Here is a 12,084-nt window from a genome sequence, read left to right on the forward strand (position 1 = left end):
GTCCTCCTTCTACAATTTCCCTCTCCGTCTAATATCTCCATTAATATCGTGTGTCCCTGTTACGAGGGCGAGCGTTTTTAGTTAGAAATTAAAAGCAAAGTTAGTGGCAGTGCGTATTATGCAAACGGGAAAGGTAGTACATACGCCTATACGTATAGAATTTGATATAAGGATATAAATAAAGGAATATCTTTAGAGAATAATGCTTATAAAATGATTCAAAACATTGATGAAGATTGCAGATAATGCTACTTAGGAAAGAGCGGCTTCGGTGTCTTTCTTGCATTTGCACTACCGGTAATGCAAAACAAATCACCGCTGCTTCTGCATGTTTTACAATTTACATTATTAGGATGTGAAACGTGCGTCGGAATGCAATCCCCTGAGATACGAAACTGTTGAATCGAGGCCATTGAATGTTATTGATACTCTTCGTTAGATAGTCCATTTTAATGAGCGGATCGTTGTAATTGATATGCTAGAGTAGTACTACAAGGTGTTCTGCAGTCCGGGGGAAGGCAACGATACCCATTCACTTTTACCTTTTGTCGCCATATTGACTCGTTTTAAAGTTAAAGGGTCATTGAAAAATACACAAAGCCGCCCAAAAGGCAAAGTGCCTTCAACCGAAAATATCAAAGTTGTCATCTCTACTCTATTTTCCTCTCTTTTCTTAAATTCGCTGACTGAAGTATATAAAAATATTCGAAAAGTGTTCGACCTACACATAAGTTTGACGAAGGGACATAAGTACGTATAGGGGTTCTTTAACAGTTAACAAGTGGTATGACGTGTCGATGTGTAATTACGCGAAGCGTGTGGGATGTCATTCACTAATACAACCGAACGACATTCAATTGCTGCATTAATTCAGACAATTCGAGCGTCATAATCTCGGAAGCAACACGGGCTGTGCCCGTTAGAAACGATCTTAACCTCGAACAATAACGGGCTGGAAACATGGGTAAGCATAGCGATTTGCGATGGATGTTTTGGTTGCGCGTGAGAGAGCATCTCGCGAATAAGGAGAGGTCCTTTTCGTAGAATCACGGAGTAATCCGTTTCCTAGTAACCATTCGATAGCATAAGCGCTCGCGTACGAAACGCGTCATAATCTTATCTGAGGTATATACGAGAAGATTACTCATTCATCCTTTCAGTCGTCGGTTCACACCTCATTCGAACAGGTTGTCAGAGCTATTTGTAAATAATCATGAGAAACCAACAAGATGCAACTGATAGTTTACCCTTACGCAGAAGGTTTGATAGTAACATTAGCATAGATAGATTCTCAGAAAAGAGTATTCATGGACTTGACTTTGACGATCAGTCTTGTAGTAAGTTCCTTCATGTGAATATATATGTGTTATTGAATATAAAGATTGCTAAGAATGATCGCGAATCATACTTCGCAGATGCTATATAATTAATGCGTGTATTAAAAATAAAATGATCAATGTGTCCCAATTTACGATACAAGATGTAACGTTTCCACTTTTTAGGGAGTCTGTGCAACGAATGCATGGCCAGAGTGCCGTACGCGACACTTATCGCAACCATAATGTGTTGCTTGGGGGTGGGCATATTTTGTGGCACGATGTACAGAGGAGTCACATTGGGTTCTTTGATGATGGACCAGGTCGGATATCGTAACTTTAATAGAAGTATCATATATGGCATTTACTCTACGTTCAAAGTCTTGACGAATAATTTTGCATCGCAAGGTATTTCACTTACGCCTCGGATGGTTAGAAGCCGTGCAGTTGACTTTCGCAACAATTGGTGCTAGCATGGCAGCTCTGGGTTTTATGATACTATGTGTCGGTTGCCTCGCGACTGGTGCTACAAGGCACAAAGTATACAGAGCTTGGAGATCCAGAGTCGGCGGACGTATTAGTTGCGCCGTCGTATGTACTTTCATTATTACAAGATTAGAGTGTCAAATAGAAATAGGACAATCAAAAATGTATATCTTTTTAGTTCATGACGATCACGTACATTCTACAACTCGGATGGCTTCTGATATTTGCATTCTTGGTTATAATTACTTGGATATTCACTATATTCTGGGGACTGTGTAGTACTCCTCGAGTTCAGTCTCTTGACCAATGCATCGACTTTACCCAATTCAGTAAGTTTTCCTATGCCTGTCTGTGCTTCTATATTTCTTAATCGATCGGTTCCGCGGGGAATACAATATTACGCGTATTTCATTTAGGTTTCATATTCCCGAATAATACAAGGGTAGATGACATGAAGGTATGCGGATCGCAAGAAGTGAAATTGTTTTGCAAAGATTTTGTTGAGAAGGCAGAGGTGATGTTTATCTTGGCGACGGTGGCTTCGATGTTGGTCGTGCTGAGTCTCATACATTACTTGATGTGCCTGTCGGCCAACTATGCGCATATCCGTGATCACGAGAAGTTCCAAGAATTACAAGACCTTCAGTTCCTGCAGGACCCAGGAGATCCAGATTCTCCGCAGCCTGGTATGGGAACTTTGGGCTCTCATCGCGGCAAGGACAGATTCTAGGATACGGCCCGCGAGATCTTCGCTATGAATCCTTTATAAATCCATCATTCCTGTATGGAGGGAATCGAAGATCTCTCTCCCACAAGGATCGGAAACCTTTTGGTGTTATTCCTCTCTGTGTACCTAAACTCAGTATTCTACTAATCGATTATTGTTACAGTAGTCTACTGATCAAGGATCTCGCGGGAACACTTCATGCCGTCCATTTTCTGCGACTGTCTTGTAAGCATTTATTTCGTTTTAGAGTTACAACTCGATTAGGCGACGATTAGGGACAAGTAACGTTTCATCTATTCTAGCGTTGGGTAATTCAATTATTGCGGATGCACATAGTGTAAGACACTTGACAACATTCCGTAACTTACGTATGTGTTCAAACATGAAAAATATTTTATTTCGAATGAAGAAACATAGGAAATATGTTCGAGAGATAAAGATTATATCGCGCGCACATACCCGTTAAAGTATTCGCTGTACAAATATATATATGTATATATATGTATATACATACACCATAAAAAACTTCAAAAAAGCCAAAAAATTACGTTTTTTATGGTAAAACTTCAAAAAAGTAAAAAATTTACGCCAAATATATATATATATATATATATTTGTATATGCATCATTGATGTACACGAGTGTCTGTTGTGCACTAATTCGATATGGCAACTGTTTGATTGCTGATGTCTTTATACGACATAAGACTGTTTATCAACGCGGACTGCGTATTAAGTACTTTCATATCATTTCTATGGGAATTATTTTTCTTATTAAAACGTGCAGCTTTTTTTATACTTCCTTGAAGCGAAATAAGGCAACTAAACTTTTGGTTTTACATTGCTATATAAATGGTCTAATATATTCGAGAAAAACTTCAAAGAAAAGTGTTATTTTGTTATATTTTTATTTAAAAAAAAAAAGTTCACGGGACGTGTATTTATTAATTGCATTTTCTTCCAGTATGAATGATTAAGTATTACATTATAAATCTATCGCTGTTGTACAATCTCTTAAGAGAAGATGAAACTATATCATAGAATATCAAAAAAGACAATAGAAAATTAGAACTCAAATTGTACTGTTAGTGCACAAAATCTAACTGTGCCAAATTTATGAGATCTGTATCATACGTAAAACATTATTATTCTACGTTACGGAGGAGACACAGACTCTAAAATGGATATTCTTAGAGTGGGAAGTATAACTTTCAGTAATTCTGTACTTGCTCAAATTATTTAATAATGATTCGTAATTTCCTTGAATGAGCGTTACATCTTCGAACAAGTTTCGTTTAGGTCAGATACTTGTAAATGAGACAATATCGCGCACACCTGTTAGGTACATATCAAACTGGACATTGAGCCTTATTTGACACAAGTTTATGATGAAAAGATTATATAATATAAAGTAATGCACAAGTTACGTACAATAAAAGGACGATTTATTGTTATTTTTTTAATACTATACGCTACACTTTTGTTCTACACGTTTGTATATTTCTGTAAGGTTGAATAAGAAATACTTTCTAATCGACATGTGTATTCATCTTTTAAAAATCGTGTACAAGTGCCCTCGGAATCCTGCAGTTCCTTTGCCGTATTGCGTATTAATAGACAAATTTAATTTTCATATTATATACAATTAGTTACACTTTGTACAAGTTAGTGAATCAACATGAATTACTCGTCGTCAAATTGGAGGTCCAACTCCAGATCGAGAGCGCTCACTTCTTGGAAGGTGTTGATGAACGTGTACCGCGAAAATATCATATACAACTTTCGAAACCAAACATACTGGGACTTGTGCGCAGTCATGGCATTCTATAAAGACAAAAAGTAGATTCGAAAGGTTTATCATTCATTCGCGTCGACACTTAAGGGCGCGATTAGAAATTCAGTTGACAACGCAAGATATTCATCGACATCTCATACTTGTCTTCGATTAGTAATTACATATATTAACACGCTTACCCTTATGACTTTTCTTTGATCGTACATTACTAAGTACCAGTACGAAGCGGATAATAAACTAATCGGTAAATCTAGGAGCTGTACATATTTCCTAATTATATTCACAGACTCTAATACGTATAGCTTACAATCTGAAAATAAATCAAATCTCTTAGTATCTCGTTAAACATGATTTAGCGGCGCAACGAACGATACTAACAAGATGGTACTTTCTTTTCTATACATAACGCAGCTATGGCAAAGTATAGAGAGATGTGATTCTTGTGCCTGCTTATGCCGTGCTTGTCGAACGTTACGACCGCATCGATTTTGTAACTCTCTACGTGTTGTAAAATACATTCCGCCACTACTTCTGTTGGCCATTGTACATTTTGATCATCAGGTAACTCTGTACTCCTATACATGCATTTATTGAACTATGATAGAAGATTGGAGGGATAGAATTTCATTGCATTCAGAACGAAAGATAAAGAACTTTCTTGCAAATTAATCAAATGAAATAATTCCTTACATCACTATAGTTACGTTAGCTTCTGGAATCCCTAATATCTTTGTACAGTCCCATAGCTCTTCTTTCCTCCTCTTATTTCCACCTGGAAGAGTATCGATAGATCCGTTAAACTTGGTACATCTATCGCACTTTTAACGCAACCAATTAATCCCCGGCGAACTGAGATCGCTGCGTACCAGTGGTAAGACAAAGGAGGTAAATCTCGCTAGCCTTCGATCTTGTGACCCAGTACACCAGCGGGCCAAAGAACATGACTTCGTCGTCAGGGTGAGCCGTGACTAACAAAATCCTGGCAGGCGGACCTGGAAGCTGCCACGCTGTGTGGCTGACTCTCTTCAAAATCGAATAGAGACAAATGCAAACGCAAAGATACGCGGCAACGGCTATTAGCAGTTGCCATGAAATCTCTCTGATGTAATACCACCACCAACAGATTAATTCATTAACTTGCATACTAAAGTATTCCCTAATAATATCGAGATCTAACATTTTGAATGACGGCGTACGAGCTACCTTCCACTTACGAATGCTACGGTCCTGTCATATTTCTGGAAGAGCGTGCTACCCCTTCGCGGCTCGGGACAAGGTTTCTTTCGTTAAGAGAACATCACAAGGTTATGTTGTAGACAGACCAGATAGCAGGATTGGTCGCCATATTTGCGTGCCTCGATAGAAAACTGCTATTTTAATTTTGTCACGCGTATATATTATTCAGAAAAATCTCCTCGTTTCAAACGAGGGCCTCTTCCTTTCAATTTATAGTCTCTACAACTATTTTCAATAAATGTAAACTACACGAAGGATACATTTTAATTATAACGCTAGTCTATTCAACGTTCAGAGAACTTTAGATTTTAGTTTATTTACAGTTTCCCATCGGAAAATTTAAATCGTTTATGAACAATGCAGTCCCCATGGAACATCGTAATCTACGACAATTTGAATAATGTCTGTTCAAGAACGATATTTGAAAGTAACTTCTTAAGTAGGTCTAGCGTAATGGGGAATTCAGTGACTTGATCATACTTGAATAAATGAATAGAATTTAAATAATCAATCTATCAAAATCTGTCTTCGCGTGATTTTGAATCTATTTGCCAAGCGCGAGAAATGTGTGCGAATTACAAGCTACCAAAATATGAAATTCCCTATATTCGAACTAGATTTCTTTATTTCTACTATATTTTCTTGTAATTCGTTCTACAGTTATGTTAAAATCGTTACGTATTTTTAATAATCTATAAAGTGTTCGATTGAATTGCCCGCGTAAAATTCATTACCTTACGAAAGAAATCGATATTACGCCAATGCACGTCAATTGGTTAGGCCAGGTTATGTCATTGAAAACAAAGTCACCGTAAGCAACCAGAATATTATAATTGATTATAATGGAGAAAACGAAAGGAGAGGCGGATTTGTATCGTGACACACCTGTCAGATATCTCGGTAACAGAGAGCAAACGATCGAGTATTGTTATTCAACTTTTCATTCACGCTTTTAACTTTACAACAGTCACTGTTATTGCGTTACTATTCGTAGCGTATATCACGAATCATTCGACCCTTAGAATACTTTTTCCATTGCTTTCAGATCAACGTTACATTTCACACATTTTGCACGACAACTTTGTCTTTTAGGATACGCGAACGAGGTTGGGGAGGCTTTTAGATCTATAGTCCCAACATCAGTTGTATGGTTCAGTTACATTGTATCCAGTGGATACGTCGTTGCAGACACCATCCACAAGGGCTTAAAGGTCTACCACGTAAGTTAGATCTAAGGGAAGGCCACTTAAATATACCGCTCGAACAGATTACTGCGACTACGATCTGTCTCAGGGCAACACTGCTCCGGAGGCAACGAAACACGCTCTACTTTCCATGTCGGATACCTTAATATGGCAGTCATTCGCGTCCGTGATTATTCCTGGCTTTACGATTAACAGAATCTGCGCCGCTGTTCAATTACTTCAAAGGAGCACAAGCAACGTGGCCTTAAAAAATCGGTGGATGTCCACCGTCGTCGGTCTAACGTCCATACCTTTCATAGTGCATCCCATAGACCATGCAGTCGAGGAGGTGATGGCTGTCACGTACAGGAAATGGGTAGGGTATCACCCTAAATGATCGTTACTACGAAACATAGATAAAGAGTCGGAGCTTCCAGAATGATAATAGGCCTTAGATCTGGCTAACTTTCAAGGGAAATGAAAGTACTATGCTGCCTGCTACACTGTACAAGAACAACGTTCGAAAGTACTCGGGAATTATGCTATTGTATTATATTTTATATATTAAACGTTATTATTTCATTATTACTGGGATGTGTATCCTGTTGTTACGAATAAAGAAGTGCATTATATTATTCACGTTGCTTCCAGATTCCACGAGCTATCCGCAGTAGTCTGACTAAAGGCAGCCCTCCTCCACTGATGCTAATACGTGATAAGATCGAAAGAAATTACAGAATAGGCTTCGATTGTTAACTTCGCATAGATTTATCCAATTCTCCGACGAACAGAGCTAACACGTTCACCGCTACCGCGTGCATGCGGTTTCCTACTGGCACAGTTCGGAATTGGATTGCGCGGAAGTAGAATAATCCGGCATATAGTCAGACGCGGCGAAAATGCGTGTCAGCTACTTTTACCACTTCGCTCGCGTGACGTATACACGTACGCGGCTTTCGTAATATAATTCTCACTCCATAGTTTTTTGGAATTGCGAGCCTATCGTGAAATAAAATAAATAAAACAGTCCACGATATCTACTTAAAACATGAAATTCAGGGTCGACTTGATTTTCAACGGCGCGTTCTAAATACGGATTCGCGGCTTCCTCGTTTCAGCTGGGACGCTAAATAAGCCGAGCGTCGGAAAACCAATAATAATTACCGTGCACGGAAGATCGTAACTCGCGGGCCATGTTCATTTTCCCATTTATCGTCTTGTCGGAACAGGACACGCCGGTCGCGGGACAATGGCTCGGCGCGGCGTTGCGTACGAACGAATAGCCTGTCATACCTGTGACATATATTTTTTTCATTTTTTTTTTGTCGCAGGTACAATCGCCGCGTCAGTCAAGAAGAAAAACTGATCGTATTTCTTTGTTCGCGGAATTAACCCCACGGCTCCGCGGGGCGAGTAATGCGTTTTCCAGCGAATTTCATTCGACCAGGCGCTATAATGTCGGGCATCGAGCAACCGGCTGCTTGTGCACGATCGCCGGGCGAATTCGTTTCCCTCGATTACCGTATTTTTTTCGCCATCGTTTTTCTCCCCCGACTTTCGCCAGCGTCAAATGAATTTCCCCGATTCGATCACGGTTGCGCGGGAAATATTTAGAACGTTAAGTGGAACGTGTGTCGCGAATGGCTATCAACTTCGTAACGTCTGAAAATTAAGATTGAGAAAGGAGTTACTAAAGGCGTTGTCGGGGGTAGGATTTTGAAATTCAGATCTCTTCGAGACCAAGATAGGCAGGGACAGATTTGTGTGTAGGCTATGTTAGCTGTAACATAGAGCGGCAAATTTTGGGCGAAGGAAATTCAAAAGGGTAGCAGAATGTTTTTATTTTGGGGTGATTTCACTAACAGGTGATCTTTAAATACAGAGGCTTAAGGCAACTTTAAAAATAATTCACTGCTTCTTATGTAGCAAGTTAGCAATTAGCAGTATGTGAGTTGTCATAGGTACTGAATTAATTTTAAAATTGTCTCAACCAGTGGCGGATTTAAAGAGAGGTTTCGGTCCAAAAGTCGATTCTTTTTATTTCAGTGACGTTTATAAAAAAACATACGAAATAAATTAAAAACAATCTTTTTAAATTTTGTGTGTATAATATAAGAGTAGCTTAATAAATTCCAAAAAAAAATATTTCATTATATCTTATATTTATCGAGAAAAAAAATCTTTAAAAATAGCTTCATTTTTCGGCCGATCAAAGTAGAATGGCCCCTTAAGAAAAAGGGCCCAGGTGGTGGCAAACGTTCCGAGGCACCCATTTTTCGGGAAAATGTGGCTTAAATGGTGGTTTACTAAAAACGGGCTAAGTGTACAGAACAGTACAGAAAGAAAATATAATATTTGGATAGAATGACAATTTTTTTCCAAGATGGGCCTTTCAAGTTAATGGCCTACGCGGCAGTTGCTCATCGGCCGTCAGTTAAATCATCTTCCACTGGTCTCAACTCTTATAAATTAAAGTATCTATTTGCTGATATTTCCGCGGAACGGCGGTAGACGTTTGTCAGCCCAGGGGCGCCAAATCTCCAACTCCACCCTTGAAGGTACTCTTCCTGTACAGAGGCCCAGAGATATCTATGCACTTCTGTTAGGTACAGCAAAGACAGAAATATGTAGGGGAGAGCGGGGACAAACGTAACGGCGTCATGAAAGTAACACACATTCTCCCCCTTCCGTAAACATTTCCAAAACGTTTGCTTTACACAGTTACATATGTATAATGTCTCTTCTATTGTACTGAGTGACGCTGAAGCAGTAACACAAATCATATACTGTTATTTAGATCATTCAGGTAAGTTTCTCCTATTTTGTTTTTTTTTGTTAATAATCATAGTTAAACTATAGATATTAAACCAATTAGTTGCTAGAGTGTTCTTAGATAATGTCTTTAGAAATTCCTGTACTTGATTTCAACAAGTCTTGTATAGTTTGTATGTTATAACAGTTCTATTCTGCAAAACATGGCTGGGGACAAAAGTAACACGTCACTATGGGGACGAAAGTAACATGTTCCTTGGGCGAGCAAAATAGCATACAGGATAGGAATTCTTCACATGATAATCATTGTCTATGTCTGGTTTCTTTGGACCCATTCAGTGAAAGCTGTTCGAGAGAGAAGTGGATCCAATGTCTACATTTTAAGGGGACCTTCCGGTCTAGAGTCCAAAAAATAGGTGATATTTAGGAATTAATTAAAGGAAAACTACTATATATAATTTAATGGGAATTTTTGCATTGTATTAAGGATGTCTTAGATTATATAAATATATTTTTTGTTTTATAATTAATCATTGCAGACGGCACTGGGGAGTCGTTAAAGTCAAGGTGTCAAAAAATTGATCCAAATCGGTGGGACCTGTATCTCCAAAAGTTATTATCCGATTCGACTGAAACTTTTTTCGTTTTGAAGACTATACTTCTGGCTAGGATTAAACCAGAAAAAATACAAAAATGACATTTTTTTAGAAAATAACGACACTTGAAGTTTGAAATCACTTTTTCCTAATATTTTTCATCCTTTCAACGCCTTTGAAAATGATAAATTTTCAATTTTTTGTATTTTTTCTGGTAACCCCCTAGCCAAAACTATATTCTTCAAAATAAAAAAAGTTTCAGTCAAATTGAATAATAACTTTTGGAAATACACGCCCTATCGTTTTGAGAACACTGTTTCAAGAAAAACGCGTTTAAAGTTTTACGTGGGCGCCGAGTGGCCGGTTGTTGCCATTCATTTGCCGCTACTCAAGTGCCTATAACTTCGGGAATTTTACAAATTCCAACAAATCCTTTTAAACACGTATTCCTAAAATGTTGAACGTCCGAAAAATGAAATAAAAAAAAATCGAAATTTAGACCGGAGAGTCCCCTTAAGGGTTAGTCCCAGGAAGCGTGCACCACGGGTGATCTCCACTACGTATGTCATAATTTTAATTCAGAGTACGTAAAATTTAATACCTATCATCCAACTAAATACACAATACCAAAGAAATGTCCGAAGCTGGTTATGCTTTCCACCTTCCTCTATTTAAAATTTATTTGTTTCTATCGTTACTTAAAATATGTGTATTTAAATATTTTCTTTCTATCGTCGTTTTTATAATAAAAACTCCTATTTCGCGTTGGCAGAAGTGTTTTACATAATTCTCCCGAAAATAATTAGAGTTACTTTCACCCCCACCGTATGTTACATTCGTCCTACCCCTGCAGGACAAAATTAACAATAACAGTCACTGCGGAAAACTGCCATAACTTTTTAACTACTTATCACTTAAAGCTGAATCTGGTCTCAAACGATAGACCAAGAAGCATACTATCTTAAGGCATAATTGTCATTATTGTATCTATAAAAGCTAACTGTAGACTAGGCCAAATGTAAAAAATGTTACTTCTTTCCCCGCTCTCCCCTACGGTAGGTAAGTACGTCCAGTCTAAAAGGTACAGTTAGTCGTCCGTTGACAAAGGGGATGCAGGAGAGGATGTCGAAGGGCTATACTTACTCCGGCGCCCCGTTACGAATTGACACATCTAAGTGGCGGTCGATTTTTCACGGGACCCCATAATAATCTTGACAGCGTTTCAGTGGTCTAAGGCCGACCCTCGTAATAAGCTTAACCAGTCCACAGCGAAGTAATTTATAGAGGCCACTTGTTTATGGCTAATCATGGAGGCAGGCGGGTGTCCGCGAGACTTCGTCGCGCAGCGTCGCGGGATCGCATTCTACCAAATAAATTCGCGCGGTTCTGCGGAAACCTTGGCACAATACTCGTCGATCATTCATTACCCACGAACTAAAGTAAAATCTGTCCTCGGACTGAACGACCCACGCAACTGTCTCGCCCAACGACGCAGCAGGGTGCCAGCCGCGAGGTTCCGCTCGCGTAAACAGCGCTAATCGTCCATCGCCTCGCGAGTCCTCGGCCCGCACAGTAGCTCGCGGTCTGGCGCGGCGTCGAGGAATGCTGGCCGGTGGCCCTTAAAATCGCACAATAGCGGGAAGAGGCCCTCAATCGATAGAAAGCAACGCGTCTCGCCTCCGTGCACGCCTCCGTCAGGAGAACGAGCCTCGCGATAAGGTTATGTCCCGCGAGTGGAGCAGAGGGCGCGTGTACGCGCAAGCAGCCGTCAGGTGTGTGCGTGCTATCGGCGCGAATGACGGGTCGAGGGAGACGGAGAACGTAGGAATCCCCGCGAGAGGGAGACGTGCGCGGGAGGAGCGAGGAGAGAGGGATGGAGAGAAGCCCGCGACGGTGCGGAGAGAGACGAGAGCGGCGCGCGGAGGCCGGGGAGGAGGCTCGGGTGCGAGGGAGACGGCGACGGGGGAGGGTGG

At 39.8% G+C, this 12,084-nt stretch overlaps 3 protein-coding genes across 6 annotated transcripts; 2 read left to right on the plus strand and 1 right to left on the minus strand.

Moving 5' to 3' along the window:
* The first annotated feature begins 455 nt into the window (after positions 1-455).
* M6 (neuronal membrane glycoprotein M6) lies at positions 456-3,067 on the plus strand. 2 transcript variants are annotated; one of them, XM_076820411.1, is made up of 6 exons: positions 456-964; positions 1,161-1,337; positions 1,503-1,639; positions 1,725-1,907; positions 1,981-2,131; positions 2,219-3,067. In XM_076820411.1, the coding sequence occupies exons 2-6, from the start codon at positions 1,214-1,216 to the stop codon at positions 2,530-2,532; spliced, it is 909 nt and encodes a 302-aa protein (XP_076676526.1). In that variant the 5' UTR covers positions 456-964; positions 1,161-1,213; the 3' UTR covers positions 2,533-3,067. The 2 variants fall into 2 exon arrangements, with proteins under 2 accessions (XP_076676526.1, XP_076676527.1); XM_076820412.1 differs by lacking the exon at positions 1,161-1,337 and having other exon boundaries at positions 465-964; positions 2,219-3,066.
* A 263-nt stretch (positions 3,068-3,330) lies between these two features.
* On the minus strand, positions 3,331-5,905 carry Pig-l (phosphatidylinositol glycan anchor biosynthesis class L). 3 transcript variants are annotated; one of them, XM_076820415.1, is made up of 6 exons: positions 5,538-5,905; positions 5,190-5,346; positions 5,014-5,095; positions 4,702-4,898; positions 4,503-4,633; positions 3,331-4,352 (listed from the first exon to the last, which is right to left on the minus strand). In XM_076820415.1, the coding sequence occupies exons 2-6, from the start codon at positions 5,263-5,265 to the stop codon at positions 4,212-4,214; spliced, it is 627 nt and encodes a 208-aa protein (XP_076676530.1). In that variant the 5' UTR covers positions 5,266-5,346; positions 5,538-5,905; the 3' UTR covers positions 3,331-4,211. The 3 variants fall into 3 exon arrangements, with proteins under 3 accessions (XP_076676530.1, XP_076676529.1, XP_076676528.1); XM_076820414.1 differs by having other exon boundaries at positions 5,190-5,422; XM_076820413.1 differs by having other exon boundaries at positions 5,190-5,905.
* A 217-nt stretch (positions 5,906-6,122) lies between these two features.
* Positions 6,123-7,380, plus strand: LOC143373289 (mitochondrial fission process protein 1). Its single transcript, XM_076820420.1, has 3 exons — positions 6,123-6,459; positions 6,652-6,779; positions 6,853-7,380. Exons 1-3 carry the CDS (start codon positions 6,402-6,404, stop codon positions 7,138-7,140), a joined length of 474 nt encoding a protein of 157 aa, XP_076676535.1. The 5' UTR covers positions 6,123-6,401; the 3' UTR covers positions 7,141-7,380.
* Positions 7,381-12,084: the final 4,704 nt, after the last annotated feature.

This window comes from Andrena cerasifolii, chromosome 9 (assembly GCF_050908995.1).
Source record: "Andrena cerasifolii isolate SP2316 chromosome 9, iyAndCera1_principal, whole genome shotgun sequence".
Taxonomy (NCBI): Eukaryota; Metazoa; Arthropoda; class Insecta; order Hymenoptera; family Andrenidae; genus Andrena; species Andrena cerasifolii.